At 37.8% G+C, this 21,757-nt stretch overlaps 1 protein-coding gene across 1 annotated transcript; it reads right to left on the bottom strand.

The window, feature by feature from the left end:
- Positions 1–9,309: 9,309 nt before the first annotated feature.
- Positions 9,310–21,353, bottom strand: LOC136258432 (baculoviral IAP repeat-containing protein 1b-like). Its single transcript, XM_066051748.1, has 11 exons — positions 20,924–21,353; positions 19,966–20,849; positions 19,069–19,515; positions 18,624–18,878; positions 17,387–17,859; positions 17,248–17,328; positions 15,945–16,268; positions 15,373–15,449; positions 13,173–14,203; positions 11,993–12,256; positions 9,310–9,808 (listed from the first exon to the last, which is right to left on the bottom strand). The coding sequence occupies exons 1-5, from the start codon at positions 21,351–21,353 to the stop codon at positions 17,608–17,610; spliced, it is 2,268 nt and encodes a 755-aa protein (XP_065907820.1). The 3' UTR covers positions 9,310–9,808; positions 11,993–12,256; positions 13,173–14,203; positions 15,373–15,449; positions 15,945–16,268; positions 17,248–17,328; positions 17,387–17,607.
- Between the last annotated feature and the right edge of the window lie 404 nt (positions 21,354–21,757).

Genomic DNA, 21,757 nt, shown 5'->3' on the forward strand with positions numbered 1-21,757 from the left:
CATGGCAACAAGATAATTTGGTTACAGTAGCAGACTTGGCAGGTAACAAATTGGTTGTGATATGAGTCAGTACTAGAATCAGTGCGTTTGGCAGTTTCATTCAAACGAGAGTTTCTCTGCTGATGGTAACCCTGGATAAATTCAGGCACACAATATAAAAGAGTGATTGTGTTATTATTGAACTAAATGGTTCATTGCCTAATAAGGAAGAGATTATCAAACACTTGTACAAACAGTTAAGATATCATCCGATTGAGGAGACCATGTGATGTGACTACTTGCCTGAAGGTAAGTACCACTAGATCTTATGGCCAGTACAAAAAACAAGAGAGAAAAAACTGACATACCATATAGAGGGAAATTTTGGTGAATAGCAAGCTAAATTGCATTTGGTGAAATAAACTTTGGCAATTCAAGCTCAATCTATAGCTATAAAGGTGCTACGGCGGGTTAAACTTTGGCGAATTTGTAGCAAATCGCCAAATTCACCTAAATTTTCCTTCGCCAAAGTTTCCCTCAAAATTTTCCTCCTACAAACATTGTCACATGTCTGGTACCTTCTAAATATGGGATGAAACAAGCACACAGGGAGGCCATTGTGCCCAGACAGTATGGCAGTATTTTTAAAAAACAGGCGGTATTAAAACCAGTATGACTTAAATATCACAGATTAGTTAGATTACTAACAATACCGGTATATTTCCCAGCTCTATCGATCTATTTACTTTTCTTTTAACTGACTTCTAGCCCAGACCAGTTAAGATGGTAAAGTATACTAGTTACAATACTCGTGTAGTCATAATTAGAAACTACAAGCCTTGAACGCTTTATAATTTATCAATGTTGCACCTGGTGTACGGTGTCCAAACTTTCAAGGCATATTTCAAAACAGGTCACACAACAGTTTTAAGCCTGACTTCTTACTTGAGAGCTGCAGTGATATTATTACATTTATAAAGTGCTAAAACACTGTTTGCTTTTTAAAAGATAACTTCCATATGCCTACATTTATTAAAGTTTAGTTTTGAGTCTACTAAAACACCAAGGTGTTTTGCATGGGAAACAGTTCTTAGTTGTTTATATAGAACGTAATTAGTTGGTAGTATGTACTTAAGTAAAACTTGGCAGTTACCAATACTGAAAGTCATCATACATTTATCAGCCCATTCTTCTATCCATGATAAATCTTCCTGAAAAATGCGACAGTCATCTGTAGTCTATACAATAAGCAGTCATCAGTGAACAAGCTGCACGAGCCAGGATGTCACACAATTGTGTAAGTCATTTATGTACATTAAGAAGAGAAGGGGACTAAGAACAGAGCCCTGAAGTACACCACTAATAACATTAACTTTTGGTGATTGAAAACCATTACAGGTATGTCCAAAAAGGATGAAAGAGCAGTTATAATCCTCTGTCTGGGCCAGCCTCCCCCCCCCCCCCCCCCCCCCCCCCAAAGCATCCCATAGATCTAGCATGCTATAAGTGTGCTTGCAGCAAAACTAGCTAGTTACCAAAATTCTTGGAGCCACCCTTAATTGATTGGTCGAATATGACCAATCATGGTAACTCCTCTTGGAGCCTCTTTAAATTGACAAGTATACTGCAGCATGCATAACCCCATCATATGACTTCTTATCTAGGTGCAATTTAAATATGCATTGTCAGCTAATTAGAATACATTGTGGACCTCTTCATCAGTGTTTAATGTTTAATTTTTCAAAGGATCTGGAGTAGCTAACTTTCTGATGATTTAGCTCATAATAGTCAATTCACAGGCCATCAATCCCTGGTGGGATGGACAACAAAACATTCTTGACTGTCCTATTAGAATACTGATTTTCATACAGGTGACTGCTCTATTACGATCGTTTAAGCAGAAGAATTGCAAGGTGTGTGTGTGCTCTACAATGCACATGAAAAATTCTGCTGAGTATTCAGTAATAGTGGTGCTCACCACTGTCCAAATTTCAAGGCAATAGCTCTTTCCAATCTGAAGTTATCAATTGTCAAAGTTGGAAAATTTGATGTGTGTGGAAGACCCCTTTTCGCAAATTCGGTCACATATGTATTATATATATAATTTGTACATTTACTGATAAAATATTTAAAGTACATCTACTTCATCTTTTCTTCTTCCTGTAGTAAAGAAAAAAAACATAGGTTAAAAAAGTCCCAAAGCTGGCTATAGGCCGGCTTTGGGGTTTACAAATACAAAAAGAAATGAAATCTAATCCAAAACAGCTAAGCTGTAAAAAAAGTGTGCAGCCCTCAGAAAGGCTATGGTGAAAAAAGATGTGAAATCCAAGGTGGCGGCCAAGAAATGGCTGTGATGGTAGGTTAATGGTAAAAATTTTATTAACGACAATTCAGGTGAATTTTTGTGCCACTTCACAAAATTTACCTGAATTGTCATTATTAAAATTTTTACCATTAACCTAACATCACAGCCATTTCTTGGCCGCCACCTTGGATTTCACATCTTTTTTCACCATAGCCTTTCTGAGGGCTGCACACTTTTTTTACAGCTTAGCTGTTTTGGATTAGATATATATAACAGAACAGGCTATTCATTTGTATTTTCACAATATTGTACCCAATACTATACCATCCTACACATATATACAAGTGAATGTATTGGTAGCAGACAGATGTCTTCTTGACAATTGCATTACTATTATAATAGCTACCAAAGTTAATAATAACGAAACACCTCATATTCAGTTACACACCAAATATTTCTGAACTTTCTGCCCATTAGAAACCCTTGCATGGTGGTTTATTGTACAATTAGTGGAAAATAAGTAAGTTACATTATGGGGCAATCTCATTTGCTTGGCTTCCTCCAGTAATATTTGTCAGGATTTAAATTACTAAGTCAGACATATTTAGTTAGCTATAGCTCGGTATAATAAAAGAGGTATAAGTATAAATTTTTGTGGATTTCAAGGTTGCTTTGTCTGTCCACGAAATTTTCATCTTTGAAAATAAAGTAGCTCTATGCATTATAACTGACATAGCCTCAGTGAAACAAGTGATCCTTGAAAACAAAAGCACTCCTTTCATTAATCTATGAGAACATTAGTATGGATACAGCATAAATGTCGATTCGATGATGTACATTGGTTTTGTCCACAGCAGTGTTTCATGGGTTTGTAATGCAATGTTTCATCAATCTCTTCAGGGTTCACCTCATTAATAGGCCCTGTGTCTCTTCCTGTATAGTTGGCCCTATTAACAAGGTTTTACTGTATTAGCAAGATTTGCTTATATAGAGCTTTGGACATATGAAAAAAGGTAACACAACACAACCAACAGAGTAACAGTAAAACTAGCCCGCGGCATGTATGTGTTGTATGAGTTTGAGTTAGTTCACTGCTCAGATAATCTGGAGCTCTACAGTGGATTGATCTTTTATGTTGTAGTCAATTAAGGTGCGATAGTCTTCTAGCACTTGTCCATTGTACATAAGACGCTGTTGATCAGTTGGAATCCCCTCCTTGTCCTGAATCTGAACCTTAACAATACCAACAGAATTGGAAACTTCTGTGTGAATGGTAAAGGTCTTTCCAGTGGAAGTCTTCACAATAATTTTAAACTGTCCTCCTCTCAGCCTCAACACAAGATGAAGGGTGGACTCCTTCTGGATGTTGTAGTCACTCAGGGTACGGCCATCTTCCAGTTGTTTGCCAGCAAAAATCAACCTCTGTTGGTCTGGTGGAATTCCTTCCTTGTCCTGGATCTTGGTCTTAACGTTTTCAATCGTGTCGCTGGTCTCAACTTCAAGGGTGATGGTCTTTCCAGTAAGCGTCTTCACGAAAATCTGCATCTTCAATGTGATCGATCTTCACACAATATCGCCAACGATCGCCAAGAACAATATGCAATTAAAATTTTATGGCTTCCGTGACATACCACGTGACATACCACGAAACCATACATTAATGCTATTAGCCGCGAAACCCAGCCTATATTTGGGGATGGTGTAAAATATTTACTGTGGACTATGGACTGGACTTAGTCTGGCGCCGCCCGCCCCTTCGCATAAAGTAAGGGTCTGGTGAAATACAGATACTAAATCATTTCTAGCGCCCAGATTCGGCGCTAGCCAATTAGTGCATGCCAATGACGTTCACACAGAAATCGCCTTGGCAACACAATGCTTTTGTTCGAATTGAAGTGCAATCATCTGACGTAACAAGCATTACGTGCGCTGTCTAATTGAATTCCTTTTGAAATGATTAGGTATTTGTATTTCACTTACTTTTTGCGAAGGGGCGGGCGGCGCCAGACTAGACTGGACTATGGACTGGACTATGGACTGAGTATAAAAGATCCCATTTCACCCATTTACATACCCTAGACCAGATTTTTGGGGGTGCTTATAAGTGAGTTGGCTAGTCGTTTCAGCCACAACAGCAATGCTTTGAAAGATACCCATGCACTTGAGACTTGCCATACTAACATAACAGTTGATTAGTTAGGAACCATACATTAATGCTATTAGCCGCGAAACCCAGTCTATCTTTGGGGATGGTGTAAAATATTTACGGTGGACTATGGACTGGACTATGGACTGGACTAGGACTGAGTATAAAAGATCCCATTTCACCCATTTACATACTCTAGATCAGACCCTATTTTTGGGGCCGTGCTTATAAGTAGGTTGGCTGCACCAGACTAATCATTTTAGCTACTACGTAGTATATATAATGCAATTAAAATTTAACACGTAGAACCATAGCATGCTATTTACTATTCGTGTACTTACTTAAGTTGTCATTCAGGTACATAGTATATATACTCTAATCCAAGCTGTAAAAACAGAGTGCGGCCCCCAAAAAGGCTATGATGAAAAAAGATGTGAAATCCAAGGTGGAGGCCAAGAAATGGCTGTGGTGGTAGGTTAATGGTAAAAATTTTAATAACAACAATTCAGATAAATTTTGTGCCACTTAAGCTTGGTCTTGGTACAAAATTCACCTTATTATTATTAAAGCTTTACAGTGGCCTGCACTGAAGATCTGACAGCAACATGTGCTGCAGCCTTTGGATTAACCTAACCTAACACACTGGAACTGGAGACTTAAAGATTACATGAACTAGCTAACAATAAGGTGAAACAGAAAAGAGTCAAAGAAAGGAAAAAATATCTCCTACCCCAGGATTCGAATTGCAGGCCTCCCAATGTCTAGTTGAGTGCCACACTCAGTCTCCTCCAGGAGGGATGGATTTTCTTCCTTTAAACCTAAGTATTTATTAAGCTTTACAGTGGCCTGCACTGAAGGTCTGACAGCAACATGTGCTGCAGCCTTTGGATTAACCTAACCTAACATACTGGAACTGCATGGAGACTTAAAGATTACATGACCTAGCTAACAATAACCTGAATTGTCATTATTAAAATTTTTACCATTAACCTACCATCAAAGCCATTTCTTGGCCGCCACCTTGGATTTCACATCTTTTTTCACTATAGCCTTTTTGGGGGCCATACTCTTTTTACAGCTTGGCTGTTTTGGATTAGATCTAAACTATACAAGAGAAAGCACAACTAGATTTTACTAATCACACTGATATTTCAAACATTACGCTACCATACACAACAATTTACACATTGAGGTAAAATGAAGCAACATTTAAATGATTTTACATTAACAAAACCATGCATACAATCAATTCTTATCGATTGAGTCATTTCAGTAGTAGTAGACAGGTAAGATGAGTCTTTGGTTAGTGCTACAGTAGTTTTGAGTGAGTAGGAATTCACAATAAAAAGTGCTTAAACAAGAGGGATACCTGAAGTGTCGTGTTGTAATATGGGAATCTGCATACTTTAACTGTTTGGGTGTGGTTTGAAAATCATTGACAATTTCCATCTTATTATGATAGTCAACACAAAGCCATTCCTATGCTACTGCAAATCAACATCTTGGGCTGTCAGCTAAAGAAATGGGACACAACAAGGAGGACAAAGGCAAGTGGACCATAAAGCACATGTTGAATTGTACATACTGTCATACTAATCAGCTAAATAATCAGCTAATAATTGCCGATACCAACATTGCTGAAATTTGGATAATAAACCACAATTTTCGATTATTTTGATGGTAGCTAATTTCATGAAGATTTTTATCAATTTATAGTGCCACATGTAACAGTTGATTGTGAGCTTAAGTTTTGACAAAGCTGTACAAGGGAGAAGCATAACAGATAATAATAAGAGGAGCTTTCACCCTTAAATGCATTGTATTTACGAAGTGCACATATTACAATGGAGCCAGTTAATGTGGTCTCAAAATATCCCTTAGCCATAAACTGACCTGGAAAATTGGGGCACCTTGATACTGAGAACACTACTGGTTGTGCAACCTCGACAATTCCTCCTTCATTATAATATTATATACCTGGATACGACAGTGACAGGATAACAATGACTTCATAAAGTATTAAAAACACATTCACTTGCACACATACTGGGGTCAGATGCCATATCCATAATATCAATGTGCCATGAGACAAACAACAGTTACACTCCAGTAAAGCACTACTTGTGTATCATCAACACTAACAGAATATTGCATGAGACGCATATTTGGGGACACAAAACAATCAGGTTTGTTGTAAATAACTGGACAGGTGACAACACATTCAGCAGCAGTAGTAGTTACTCTACATAATTAGGTACGATCTGTACCATGGTCAGTGATGGCCGTGTGACAAAAGGGACACTCTCTACTTTCAGTAATAATAATCTGTTCAGTACATTGTGTACACAATAGAGCATGTTGGTATGGCAACAAGATAACTTGGTTGCAGTAGCAGACTTGGCAGGTAACAAATTGGTTGTGATATGAGTCAGTATTAGAGTCAGTGAGTTGGCAGTTTCATTCAAATGAGGCTGAGTGAAGTTTCTCTGCTGATGGTAACACTGGATAAAATTCACACAATATAAAAAGAGCAATTGTGTTATTATCGAACTAAATGGTTCATTGCCTAATAAGGAAGAGATTATCAAATGTTTGTACAGACAGTTAAGATATCATCCAATTGAGGAGACCATCTGATGTGACTACTTGCCTGAAGGTAAGTACCACTAGATCTTATGGCCAGTGCAAAAAAGAAGAGAAAAAACTGACATACCATATAGAGAGAAACTTTGGTGAATAGCAAGCTAAATTGTATTTGGCAAAATAAACTTTGGTGAATTCAAGCTCAATCTATAGCTATAAAGGTGCTAATCTAAGGTGCTACAAGTAATTGGTGGGTTAAACTTGGGCGAATTTGTAGCAAATTGCCAAATTCATCAAAAATTTTCCCTCTCCTACAAACATTGTCACATGTCTGGTACCTTCTAAATATGGGATGAAACAAGCACACAGGGAGGCCATTGTGCCCAGGCGGTATTTAAAAAAAGAAGACGGTATTAAAACCGGTAGTTAAATATCACAGATTAGTGAGATTACTAACAATACCGGTATATCGCCCAGCTCTATTGGTCTATTTACTATTCTTTTTATTTCTAGCCTAGACCAGTTAAGATGGTTAAAGATACTAGTTACAATACTCGTGTAGTCATAGTTAGAAACTACAAGCCTTGAACGCTTTATAATTTATCAATGTTGCACCTGGTGTACGGTGTCCAAACTTTCAAGGCATATTTCAAAATAGGTCACACAACAGTTTTAAGCCTGACTTCTTACTTGAGAGCTGCAGTGATATTATTACATTTATAAAGTGCTAAAACACTGTTTGCTTTTTAAAAGATAACTTCCATATGCCTACATTTATTAAAGTTTAGTTTTGAGTCTACTAAAACACCAAGGTATTTTGCATGGGAAACAGTTATTAGTTGTTTATATAGAACGTATAATTAGTTGGTAGTATGTACTTAAGTAAAACTTGGCAGTTACCAGTACTGAAAGTCATCATACATTTATCAGCCCATTCTTCTATCCACGATAAATCCTCCTGCAAAATGCGACAGTCATCTGTAGTCTATACAATAAGCAGTCATCAGTGAACAAGCTGCACGAGCCGGGATGTCACACAATTGTGTAAGTCATTTATGTACATTAAGAAGAGAAGGGGACTAAGAACAGAGCCCTGAAGTACACCACTAATAACATTAACTCTTGGTGATTGAAAACCATTACAGGTATGTCCAAAAAGGATGAAAGAGCAGTTATAATCCTCTGTCTGGGCCAGTCCCCCCCCCCCCCAAAGCATCCCATAGATCTAGCATGCTATAAGTGTGCTTGCAGCGAAACTAGCTAGTTACCAAAATTCTTGGAGCCACCCTTAATTGATTGGTCGAATATGACCAATCATGGTAACTCCTCTTGGAGCCTCTTTAAATTGACAAGTATACTGCTGCATGCATAACCCCATCATATGACTTCTTATCTAGGTGCAATTTAAATATGCATTGTCAGCTAATTAGAATACATTGTGGACCTCTTCATCAGTGTTTAATGTTTAATTTTTCAAAGGATCTGGAGTAGCTAACTTTCTGATGATTTAGCTCATAATAGTCAATTCACAGGCCATCAATCCCTGGTGGGATGGATAACAAAACATTCTTGACTGTCCTATTAGAATACTGATTTTCATACAGGTGACTGCTCTATTACGATCGTTTAAGCAGAAGAATTGCAAGGTGTGTGAGTGCTCTACAATACACATGAAAAATTCTGCTGAGTATTCAGTAATAGTGAGTTTCATGTTCACTTTTCCCATGCAGTCTTCAAATTGATACTTCATGCAAATTTTGATAATGTATGGAGTAGCTATATGCATGGGAACAAGTCCATGGAGATGTGGCTGCTTTTTAATAGTGCACCATAACATGTATTACATTGTATCAGTGTATGTGCTTAATTTCAAATATGTATGTTCAAATTAATGTATACTTCATTACTTAAGCAATGAAAACAGTCTAATCAGATCCTTGTATTTGTGTACAAAGGGACATAGCCACCTGTTTAAAATTTTTGGCCTAGACTCCAGATTAGAAAGGAATCAAAGAAACCAATATGTAGTCCTGCAAAAGTAGCTAAATGTAACTAAGGCTTTACTGTAGTTTAAGACACTATGTGTGTCACAATACTATGTACATCGTACCATCTCAAATGCTTATAAGCAATGTTATATTGAGGTGCACATGCCCTGTTAGTACTACAAATAGAATGTATGCACTTACACAAATGGAACTGTGGACAAGGGATGGTGTTCACGTTACAGAGTTGGATGCTTAAATGTTTTCAATGAGGTGTAACTCTGCATGAATTAAAAGAAATCGTTAAAAGATTCATGATAATAAATTATTAAATCACTTTAAGCTCACTAAAATTTTTTACACATGTACAAAAATACAAAATCCGTTCTTACAAAATCTATACTTGATTCCATAAATCATAAAAAATTTATTAAACCAAAAATTAATTATTACACTTTAGATTGGAGCAGTTTTCTAATCAAAGCAGCAACTATCCACCATCAAGCTTATTTATAAGATTGATCTTGACTTACGATCAGGTGGAATATCTCTAACATCAGTGGCATGTTGACTACAAAATGGACATGTCTTCCTCCATTGCATGACATTGTCAGCACATCCTCTACAATGTGCAGCATGACAACATGGACCCAATGTGGCCGACATCTTGACACATGCACACTGGTGACATAAGTCATCTGATGGCCAAGAATTCCTTTGTGTTGGATGTTCAGCGATCGTCTGATCCTCATGCACATTTTTGTTCTGCAGTGTTGGGTAGCTTATGATGGCATTGTTAGTATTGCTTGTCTGTAACGATATAATCATACATCATCCCAATATCACACTACAGAGGTGTGTACATATAAAAGAGTATGAGTAAATATAATAACTATTCAACTACTTCACAAACAATAACCAGAACATTGACGTACAAGTGCATAGATCTGAGTACAAGTATTTTGCGGCTAGTCAGCATACAAGTGCTGTGTTTCTTTTATCCTCTGCCCATGCGCATAAGTTTTCAGTACCGGTGGTTATAGAAATTAAAAAGTTTGATGGTAAGCTACTTATGAAATAATTCCCTTCAGCATACTATAATTTGAGGTGAGCAGGATTCAAATTAATGGCAAGATGACAATAACCACAATATGGTCAGACATTAGCTGGTCTGAATACTTACTTAGAGGCAATGGGATGGCTGAAAAGTTGAGGTTGTATTAAGATGGAATGTTCAAATGCTCTAATATAGCAATCACATTTACCCTTTTATTAGAGGTGTGCGACAATTATTCAGATATCATAAGACTTATCGAGATAAGGATGATAGGTTTATTAATCTAGATAATAGTAAACTTCCGTAAACTATTTGTATACCTGATGGTGTAAGCACCTCCTGGGGGCTCCAACTCTCCTACCACTTGGGAACAGTAACATTTTTCACTTTTTTATAGTATTCAAATTGCAATTTGCTCATTTTACTGGTTACAATATTGGCAGTTTACTAAAATAAATAATTATTTCAGTTATCGAGATATGTTAGATAATCGAGATAAGTACAAAAGAAATATCGAAATATGTCTAAATTAGTCATCGCACACCTCTAATACCTATACACATTTTTTTCTTGTAGAATTTTACGCTGAATTGTTGTACTGTCACAGCAAAGACAATCCAAAAGCTCGGAGCTTTGATGCATGTGCTATAACCCTAGGGGGCAGTAGCCTAGTACGTAAATGCATAAGAAGACTAGTAGTTAATAAGTGTACTAACTGCATAGTTCATTCCCCTGAAAATATACACTGTGTGCAATGAAGGTCTTCCATGATCAAATCATGGTGCAAAACTAGATGCCATATTTGAGAGCACATTTTAAAAAGTTAAATAGCAAAGTACCAGAAGATAGTCTATATATTGTTATCATAACTTAAAAATACAGAACACACAACATTGAGGGTTTGGCTAGAGAGTAATGAAAAGCCCAAAGTTATGTAGCCAATCCTGTTGGGACCAACTATTGAATCCTTAAAGTTTGCTAAAGGCTGGTTTCCATATAGCTGCAAATCGCCTGCTCATTGCCTGCGATTATTACCAGGGTCTTGATGGGGGGGAACTTTAAACAATATGGAAACATACTGCAGCAACTGTATCGCAGCCACCATAAAAGTTGAGAGAGGTTCAACCTTCCTGGCTCTTCCAGCATCGCAGGCAGGACAATTGGTTAACAGAAACAAATTTGACAGGCAAACACAGCAATGTTCAACATGAAGAAGCCAAGCATGATGACTACGAGTATACCACGCTCATAGATCAATACTAAAACACCTATAATGTGTTGAGTTGTAACAAATTACGGGGTACCTTTGCTGCCAGGGTCGTTTCCAAGGTTCAATAAACTTATTTAAAAAATGGAAAATACAGATGTGTAGCAAACTGTTAATCCATTTCAGCTACAGTCGCAGGCTACTGTAGACACTCTGACTCAGGCAATAATGCAGGCAGTTTGTGGATATATGGAAAAGGGACTTCACTGTAGTACCTGGCACATGCAGTGTAATAGCTATCTTATACAGTGGAACCTCTCTATTACAGACATTTTGGGACCCTGAATTTTTGGTCACTTTTTGCTATAATATAGAGGTTTTCCTCTTTCAGAGGTAAAAAAGTATTAACCAGACCTGTTGGGGCCAAAATTTTTGTCCTTATTAGGGAGGTTTTTTCTATTGTGTCCTTAATTCGGGGAGTTTGTTAAGAGAGGCTCCATTGTATCATCACTGTAATGGCATGGCTGTTGCTCAGTTTGAACAACAGTGGTTTGGTAGGCTGAGTAAGCAAGACAAAAGAAACTTTAATTTACTTCATTGAACAAAAGATAGTAATGAAATGGTCAGCTCAGGTAACTGACATTACAGTAAGTGTGACTTGGTGAATTTCTAAATCAATACCATACATATGATGGTGAGTGGGTTAACCAGTCACTGATAAACAACTCACCATAAACGCCACATACTTAACATTTGTAGTGACGTCACTACAAGCAGATGGCATGGTGGGTACATTAGGGACAGCCATCAGCACTTGTTCCTGTCCCTGATGAGACTCTGACATCACTGGTATGCTGAGGGTCACACTTGCTGGGGCTACAGTAGCTGAGTTGTGAGGAGACATCAGTTCTCGATCTGTGCTTAACACTTCTAGTGGTTGAGGAGGGTGGGATTCTAGATTTCGATCAGAAGACCCAGGCTCTACATCTTCTTGCTAAGGAAATCAGAGAGAAATCACTTCCAATGATATCGATGAAAAATGGCATTTTATACAATTACAATAATTATGGTGTGACCACAGGTCCACACATGTTCAATACATGACTAACGACAAGGCATCACTCTCCTTATCAGAGACCATTATTTGATAAAACCACAAAATTAAATTGGGCTTGAATCCAGGCCAGATTTTTTTCTTCGAATCTTGATTGAATCCCATTTTTCTCATAGTATCAAGCACATGCATCAACATACCATAGGACAACCGAATGGTACGTCTATCTTCATTGCTGTCAGCCACACAGAAATTCCTACCACCAGCAAGTGTAGAATGTTAATAGAACAGTGGGTTTTAGCTCAAGAGAAATAACTTGAATATTTTAGCAGGTCAAGTAATAATACTACAAATTTTCATTATCTTGTGCAAGTAAATGTTTTGGAGGTATTGTGATCAACGTGAACAACATACAATCAGAGACTACTAAAGGGGCACTAATACCCTATTAATGCTAAGCCCCACTGCCCCCCTCCCGGAGATAATGGTGTGATCTAGAATTTGACCATCTTAAACTTTTAGTGTTTGCTCAACTTTACAGGCTATGCACCTCCTGCAGGATCTCTGGGTGGGGGATTTGCCACTTGTCATGTCCACACCCCCCCTCCCATGAGTTGGGAATTTGAATCAAATAACTACCTTTCCCCCACTGTTGCTCAAGGTTGATAAGTGCATTACACGTCCCTCTGTAATCTATGGTGAATACATGACAGCACATATATAGATAATACATACCACCATACTTGGAGGTGTACATTATTAAATTTTGTGATAACAGCAAAGACCTTGAGTTGCGTCAATACCAACTCACCCACTTCGTTACCAACGTAATACACACACACACACACACACTTACCGTGTAACTGTTCGAAGAGCTATTATAAATGAAAAGGTGCGCGTCAGTTGTTGTTTGAGCCACAAAAACTACGTATTCCTCGTGTAGCGGCTGGTGCTGCAAGCTGAGGTGTTCTGACCTTGTCGTAGCTAGTCCTGATGCTGACTTTGAATCCCCTTCAACAGTAGCCGGTAGGCCTCCATAACACGTCACACCTACCCCTTCCATAGGAACTCCAGATGTCAGACTTAGATGTACTAAGAGTTTCCAGCGCACCAACAGATGATTCGTATTGACCTTATCCACTGAATTAATTTCATAGCGCTTACAACCCCTTGCGAAGTTGTCCTCCATTTGCAGTACCAAAACCATAGTAACATCACAATTCTCCGCCAAATGCAGTACCATAACTATGGTAACATGATAGCAACCGTTGTGCTCGCCCAGTTTTAGAACTCAATACGGCGTCCGAAAGACCATCACCATGGCAAATAGGGAGCCTTGTATGGCTTCGCATGAAATCAATGGGCGCTTACTGTTTTAAATGAAAATGGCACATAATTTTTGCGGATTAAATTTTCATCCTCTAACAATTAATCTATGTTTTCTAATAGATAATGATCTTCAAAAATAAAAACCTCAAAAATCCTGAAATTTGTCAATCCACGAAAATTACATACCTCAAAAATTTGTACATATATGGTACTTCATGTGTATGTGTGTGTGTGCATGTGAAGTCTACAATTCAACATGCTGTTTAAAAATCATCATGAAAATATAAACGGATACTAGCAGAATGAGCTTGCCAAACAGGTCTACATCAAGCATCAGATAGTTTGAAATGCTCCACATCATGTATAAAAGATGGTTACCATCACAGCATGTAATTTTAATTGACATTGGTGTCATCATCTGTTGTGTATATACTGTGTGTGCTACACCCTCTGAGAGGTTGACATGACGATGATGTTGTGTTGCACAACAACTCTTAGGAGGTAAAGTTGTATGGTCTCTTCTACTCTTGTGTGTCTTGTCTTCCACTGGTCACCACCCTGTGAGGAAACAAATTGCATAGCAAAGTTGCAAATTAAAGTACAAGTGTTAAATTGAGACATGTTTAAAAAGGTCACCTGTCTAAACCAGCTAATATGATAATCCCCAAATGTCGTGTAATTTGTTTACAAAGTGACCTGCCTAATGTAGCCACCTGTTTAATAAGGTAACTGTGTAATAATCGGTCACCTGTCTAAACAAACCATGATGCTACAAGTTTTGCTGTAGGTGACTAATCTTATTTAAGCCAAAGGCCTGTAGAAACTGTGTGGCTTTTCCAAAAAAAAGAAATATTACACCGACTTGTGTGAACTTTATTTCTTCTTTTTTTAAAGGCACATAAACATTTTTGACAGCTGTACAAGGAAGATGCATCACAGGTGACAATAAGAACATATAAATGATTGTGTAGAAGTTAAATGGTTTTGTAAAGTAGAAAATTGTTGCATTAAACTACAAAATAACATCCCAGACATGAGGGAGTGTTTTCAAACACAACAAACAGTGTTGGGCAAGCTACTTTGTAAAAGTAACTAGTTACATATTACATATTACTTGCAACTGAACTGTTTAGTTACAGTTACATATTACCCATAAAATAGAGTAACTATAATAATATTACATATTATATTACTTTGTGTCCACAGCCTTAAGCTGTCACATGTGAAACTACCACCTTATCACGTGACATGATTGCGTTGTTGGACAACGTGCAAATCTTGGTTATAAGTAAGAAGCTGGTGAATAAGCTTCATTCAGAAGGCTTCGTTACTTCGTTGTGGCTAGGTGTTACTCAGAGGATAACTAACGAGATTAGTAACTTCGTTACTTGTAGTAATAATATTACATAATATTAGACTCGTTACAGTAACTATATTACTTAGGTAACGCGTTACATTTGTAAGTAAAGTAACTTGAGTTATATTACCCGTTTTTATAGTGTATTTCGTTATGTTACTTGGTTACCACAAAAGTAATAATATTACGTAACGCGTTACTTATGTAATGCGTTACTCCCAACACTGCCAACAAAAACAGTGCTGTTGAAGAAAACAACATGGCCGATAACTTTGTAGATAAGAGCTGCATCAGAGTGTGATTAGTAACATGACCAGAGGGCACAGCATCACTTCAAATTCACTATGTTATCAAACCTACTACAGTTTACCTGTGAAGGAGTACCATCCATTGTATGTAGTTGCTCAGTCTTGGGTGATTTGCTGGTTCAGTTGGATAAACATGTTACTGTGAGAATAAATAAGTGCAGTAAGGAAATGAACAAATACTATACATTACACAAACAGAAGCCAACTAACTTCTATGCAATCACTAGTTGCAAAACAGTACATGACAGTACAGAACTGGAAAGTATTAAATCTACTATTTTAAGACGGTACAGTATATTTTGTTTCTTGTACTGCATATCCATACTAATACCAAGAGTTTATTATAAACTCTTGAGACGGTACAGTATTGAATTGACTATTTTAAGACTTCAAGACTTCTCATAACACTTTATGATACTAATCACGCTATGAAGCAGTGTTCAACCACTTTTACTGACTACGAAAATCACCAGACCTGCGTCATTGCTATCATACTAGCCTATTTTTACAGCTTGGGTATTGATTCATACACTACTTGAATCTAGACCAACAACAAAACATTATTTCAAGTTTACATTCAACCATTCAAGCCATTCAGGTATACCAGAGTATCCACTATACACATACACCTTACCATCATCATCCACATTGTTGTTGTTGTTGTTGCTATACACATGATCAGTAGCAAACAATTGTCTACTACCAATCCTGGCTACCTGTTCTGATAAAGAACTAGCAATTGTATCAGTAATGGTGGAGAAGTGTGGGGTAGCTGGTACTGGTTGGTAAGGACCACACTGGAACATGTTAATGTGAACACTTGAGGACAGATATATCCAGACACTTCAAAAACTTCCAAAACGATGTTTTCCAAAACTCTTCAGATAACGCTCTTCAGCTGGAATCTTCTTAAGTTGATTTATAGCACCACCAGTAACATTCGATTATGGGTTACAATCTATACAAGGGAAAATACAACTAATCACACTGATATGTATTTCAAACATAATAATACCACCATACACACAACAATTTACGCATTAAGGTAAAATAAAACAATATTTAAACAATTTTACATTTACAAACCATGCAACCAATTCTTTGGTACCATCAATTGAATCACATCACTTAGTAGTAGACAGGTAAGCTGAGTCTTTGGTTAGTGCTACAGTAGTCTTGAGTGAGTAGGAGTTCACAAATAAGAAGCGCCTAAACAAGCCATGTTGTAATATGGGAATTAGCAGGAATCTGCCTACTTTAACTGTTGGGGGTGTGGTTTGAAAATCATTGACAATTTCCATTTTATTGTTATAGTCAACACAAAGCCATTTGTATGCTACTGCAAATCGACATCTTGTGTAGTCAGCTAAAGAAATGGGACATAAAAACGAGGACAAAGGCAAGGAGACCATAATGTACACATTGAGCTGTACATATTGTCATATTAACTAAATAATCTGCTAATAATTACCAATACCGATATTGCTGAAATCTGGTTGATAAAACAATTTCCAATTATTTACCGATTAATCGGTAGCTTATTTCATGAAAATTCTTCATAACTTTTATAGTGCCACACATAACAATCGATTGTGAGCTTAAATTTTGACAAAGCTGTGCAAGGGAGAAGCATAACAGGTAATAATAAGAGAAGGAGAATTTGCCCCATGAATCCATTGTGTGTTCATATTACACTGGAACCAGTTAAAGGGACAATGCACTGTTTACATGCTGTATTATGTTTTGATGTATGGAGGCCACTCAATGCGCTTGTCCAAGACCAGCTGATTGCATTGTGTATCTTGTCAAGTTCATGTTGCAGGTGGTAAAGTACAAGCATCACATGATTTTGTTGGGCCCCAAAATAGTCAGATGTTGTAAACAACGCATTGTCCCTTTAATGTGGTCTCAAAACATCTCTTAATACATAAACTGACCTGGAAAATCGGGCACCTTGATAATGAGGACACTACTGGTTGTACAACTTTGACAGTTCCTCTTTGACTATATATATATACCTGGATACGACAATGACAGGATAACAATGACTTCATAAAATATTAAAAACACACTCACTTGCACACATACTGGGGTCAGATGGCATATCCATAATATCAATGTGCCATGAGACAAGCAACGGTTACACTCCAGTAAAGCACTACTTGTGTATCATCAACACTAACAGAATATTGAGACGTGTATTTGGGGATACAAAACAATCAACAACTCAGGTTTTGTTAAGGGTAAATAACTGGACAGGTGACAACACGTTCAGTAGCAGCAGTTACTCTACATAATTAGGTATGATCTGTACCATGGCCAGTGATGGCTGTGTGACAAAAGGGACACTCTCCACTTTCAGTAATAATAATCCTTTCAGTGCATCGTGTACACAATAGAGCATGCTGGCATGGCAACAAGATAACTTGGTTACAGTAGCAGACTTGGCAGGTAACAAATCGGTTGTGATATGAGTCAGTACTAGAGTCAGTGTGTCTGGCAGTTTCATTCAAACGAGGTTGAGTGAAGTTTCTCTGCTGATGGTAACCCTGGATAAAATTCAGACACACAATATAAAAGAGTGATTGTGTTATTATTGAACTAAATGGTTCATTGCCTAATAAGGAAGAGATTATCAAATGCTTGTACAAACAGTTAAGATATCATCCGATTGAGAAGACCATGTGATGTGACTACCTGTGAGTACCACTAGATCTTATGGCCAGTACAACAAACAAGAGAGAAAAAACTGACATATTTAGAATACATTACAGGAGAAGTTAATTGTTGAAAAAAGCAACACAGTACATAGTATGTTCACGTTGAGCTGAATCCTCAAAAACATTTAATAACTCATGGTTGCAATTACACATGATCTTGAAATTTGGCTCATTTGTAGTACTGCTTGACCCGCTAAAAATATTTCAAAATCTTTTTGTTCAAATGTTTGACATAATATTTACGGCCAATCAAAATTTTCACAATACATTTCCTATGGGGAAGCCATATAAGTACAGTGTCCATTACAGCTCTTTCCTGAACTTGTAATGGAGCCAAACCGTACGTGTCTGTTGTTGACACCTTTGCTGTTACCAATAATCTTCTGGTTGGCTGAAATGTTAACTCTGTTGAGAAAAAATCCACTTTTAATTTTTAGCTGTTTTTCAGGATTCAGCTCAACGTGAACATACTTTTATAGTTCAATCAAATATTATGTACTTTTTAAGGATACAGTAAAGAACACTGTACACAAGTATGTCCTTATAGCTCTTTAGCACACTTTAACAGCTACAAAATATTCTAAATTTCTTACCATCAATTCTCCATCACTCTTGCTCATATTAGCACTATCAGATATTCTACTGTAATCATAATGGGGTCCACATAAGTACAGTGGATAGTCCATCAACCCTGATGTCATCGATGATGAATTGTGAATGGGTCCATGGGAAATCGATGGGAACAAGTCTGGTAATTTAGCTGGGGCAGTATTAGGAGCAGTTTTCTTGCTGGTAAGTGAACGAGGAGAGCTTTGAGTTAAACAGTCTCTTCCACTGAAGTCGGAACCCTAACATGACAGAATTATTACAGAAGTGTCTATATACAGTGGACATTTTTGCCTCTCTATAAAGGACACTGTACATTTAACCTCTCTGTTTCTGAGGTCCCTACACAGTCACCTTTACGAATACATATACTCAACAGTAAAATTTCATTAAAAAGAGATTCTACTGTACGTATTAACAGTATTATCCTACCTGAGAAATTGGACCACTTGAAGGCCGTAGCTCCCTCCAATATTGACCCATATAGTTTGACCCTTGTACTACATTAGGACTAGTGACAACAGGCAAGGTTGATGGTTGTACTGAGTGATGCTGGGGTGGTCCCAAAGATGACGGAGCAGGCAAGGTTGATGGTTGTACAGAATGATGCTGGAGTGGTCCCAAAGATGACGGAGCTGGCAAGGTTGGTGGTTGTGCAGAATGACGATGGGGTGGTCCCAAAGATGACGGAGCATTGACAATCCCACCCAGCCGATGATACTCCACATCATTGATATTACTGAAAGATGAGTTTGTATTCATTTCAAAACTTGACGGTTGAGAAGGATAATTGGAGATGAACCTTCGACGCTTATCAACATAACTGGACCTACAATTAATATCATTGTTCTCCGTTTCTCCTGAGAATGACTCCTCATACTGTGTGTGGAGAAAGCAAATAAGTTAACATTGTGCAAATTTTAGCTTTCCAAAAATATACCATATGGAAAGTTGGCCTTTTTAAAGAGGTGGCCACTAATACAGGTGCCACTAATCATGTTTTGCACACATACATGTGTTCTCTTGACAAACCCTTAAGGTTGCTACATTTCCTGCTCGTAGGACCCATTCAATGAAGTTTATCACACCTCCTATTTCATCCACAATGTGTCTGGAAACTCACAAATATTCTTATTTCAAACAAACACACAAAGAAAACTACCTCAGAGCAAAGCTTAACAGTTTAATACAATACAAGCTCTACACCTATCAGATACATACAGGATACTTTAGCATTAAAACTGGCTTGCTCAAAAAGATAAGAATATATACATAGCAACAGCAAGCTGTAGGCGCATCCTTTACACGGGAGTGTATAAATCAACTTACCACTATCTGTTTGCTCTTGGATGTTGACTGCTGGAGAGAGATAATAGTATTGTAATCCACTCTTGTCTGACATGAAACCTTTTCTTCAGAGTCAGAACCTCCTGGTGCAAGTGACAATGGAGGAGGGTTGGATGACCAGCTGGGAGGATAATGTATTCCTTGAGCTTCATCGTCTGGCTTAGGAGGTGAAGGCTCATCAGAACCTTGTGCATTTGGAGGTATTCTGATACAGAGACTTGAGAATGATGTAAGTTTGGTGTCGATTTGCCCTCTGGGAGTTACATCAATACTTTTTAAAGCATAAGATGGAGTCAACATTCTTGGCAACTGTGCTAGGAATGGACACTCAGGGTTGTGTCTTCTATGTTCATCAATCACATTGTCAGTTCTCTCCCAATCTTGCAGGACCACATGACATGAGAAACATCGTACTACATCTTGACGAGCTATCATGTAAAATCCTGCCTCTGCTAACTCTTCTTTTGGTAGGACTCCACCCCAGTATTTGAATGATTGTAGTCTTGTAGCTCGGTCAGTGTAGTTGGGAAACTCTACAGCAAATTGAGCTTGATCAATGAAAGGTTCTCTTGGTCTTTGCTCTTTAGCCGATTTGTCTTTTCTCGCTAACTCCTGAACAAACACACAACGAGGGCTACACTTCTGATGTACACTAAGAGGTATATCTCCTTTTAACCAGTTACGATATCTGACCCCACATTGGAAACACTGTACTAGAGATCCCTCCCCAGTGTATACAAACCCAACCCTGGCTAGTTGTTCTGGGTGAACTGATTCATTCAATGGCCATCCTACAAATGATCTGATCCTTTCTGCTTCTGACCCGTAATTTTCTAAATTGATTGGTAAACTAGTCAATAAGAATCATCACCTCCTCTGCTTGCAACGTAAGATGATTGTGGTTCATCTAAACCAGTCACTACAGTGTGGATAGGTTTACTATTGAAAAGAGTTAAAGACTGTAATTGACCAATACTTGCTGTTTGCCGAGGATTAAGAGGTTTAGAAGGAGAAACAACTGATTTGACTTTTCCTTTCTCTCCTTTTATTACTTGTAGTTGTTGTCTGACAAATGAACAAGTAGGACTCTCCTCTTTGTGTCTCAGTAATGGATCCATGTGTTTAGTCCACCCATCAAGTTTGATGTTACAACTGAAGCAGTAGACAAGATCTTCCTGACCAGTATACACAAACCCTGCCTCTGACATTGAATGAGCATCCAGTGATCCTTCCCATGGTGGAGGTAATATAAATGTCTTTAATCTGTCTTCTAGTTCCTCGTATCTCAGTTTAGAGCCTTTCACGGGGTCGGTAAAGGCGAAAGATCCCTGGAAATACCCACCAGTCAGGAAACGCGATGATTGTTGCATCACAAAGGTCGTTATAGTCGAGGTAATAGAAGAAGTTTCGTAAGCCTTACTGCGCCATCTTATCTCTTCCCATAGGCATCATGTGACTAGAACATCACGAGACTTTAAGATCTCTCTTGGGGGTTGTTCGTGCGAGGTCCAAATTTTTGCGAAATTTGCGAATTGAAGCTTAAATTTCTGCGATTTAATTAAATAATAGGTGAAAAACACTAATGGTCTGTTGCCACCAGCCAAAAAGTTCTCTAACAATTGCACTTCATTCATTGTCACTTGCCACATCATCTTCCACCATCAATGCGTATTGTTTTTCATAGTTTAGTCCTTTGGAGCTCAGTATCTGCAGAAGTCTACAAATCACGACAAATCAGTCTCTTTCTGGTTAGCACTTCATCATTTTCTTTGTT

The sequence above is a fragment of the Dysidea avara genome, chromosome 6, assembly GCF_963678975.1.
Source record: "Dysidea avara chromosome 6, odDysAvar1.4, whole genome shotgun sequence".
In the NCBI taxonomy this organism is placed as follows: Eukaryota; Metazoa; Porifera; class Demospongiae; order Dictyoceratida; family Dysideidae; genus Dysidea; species Dysidea avara.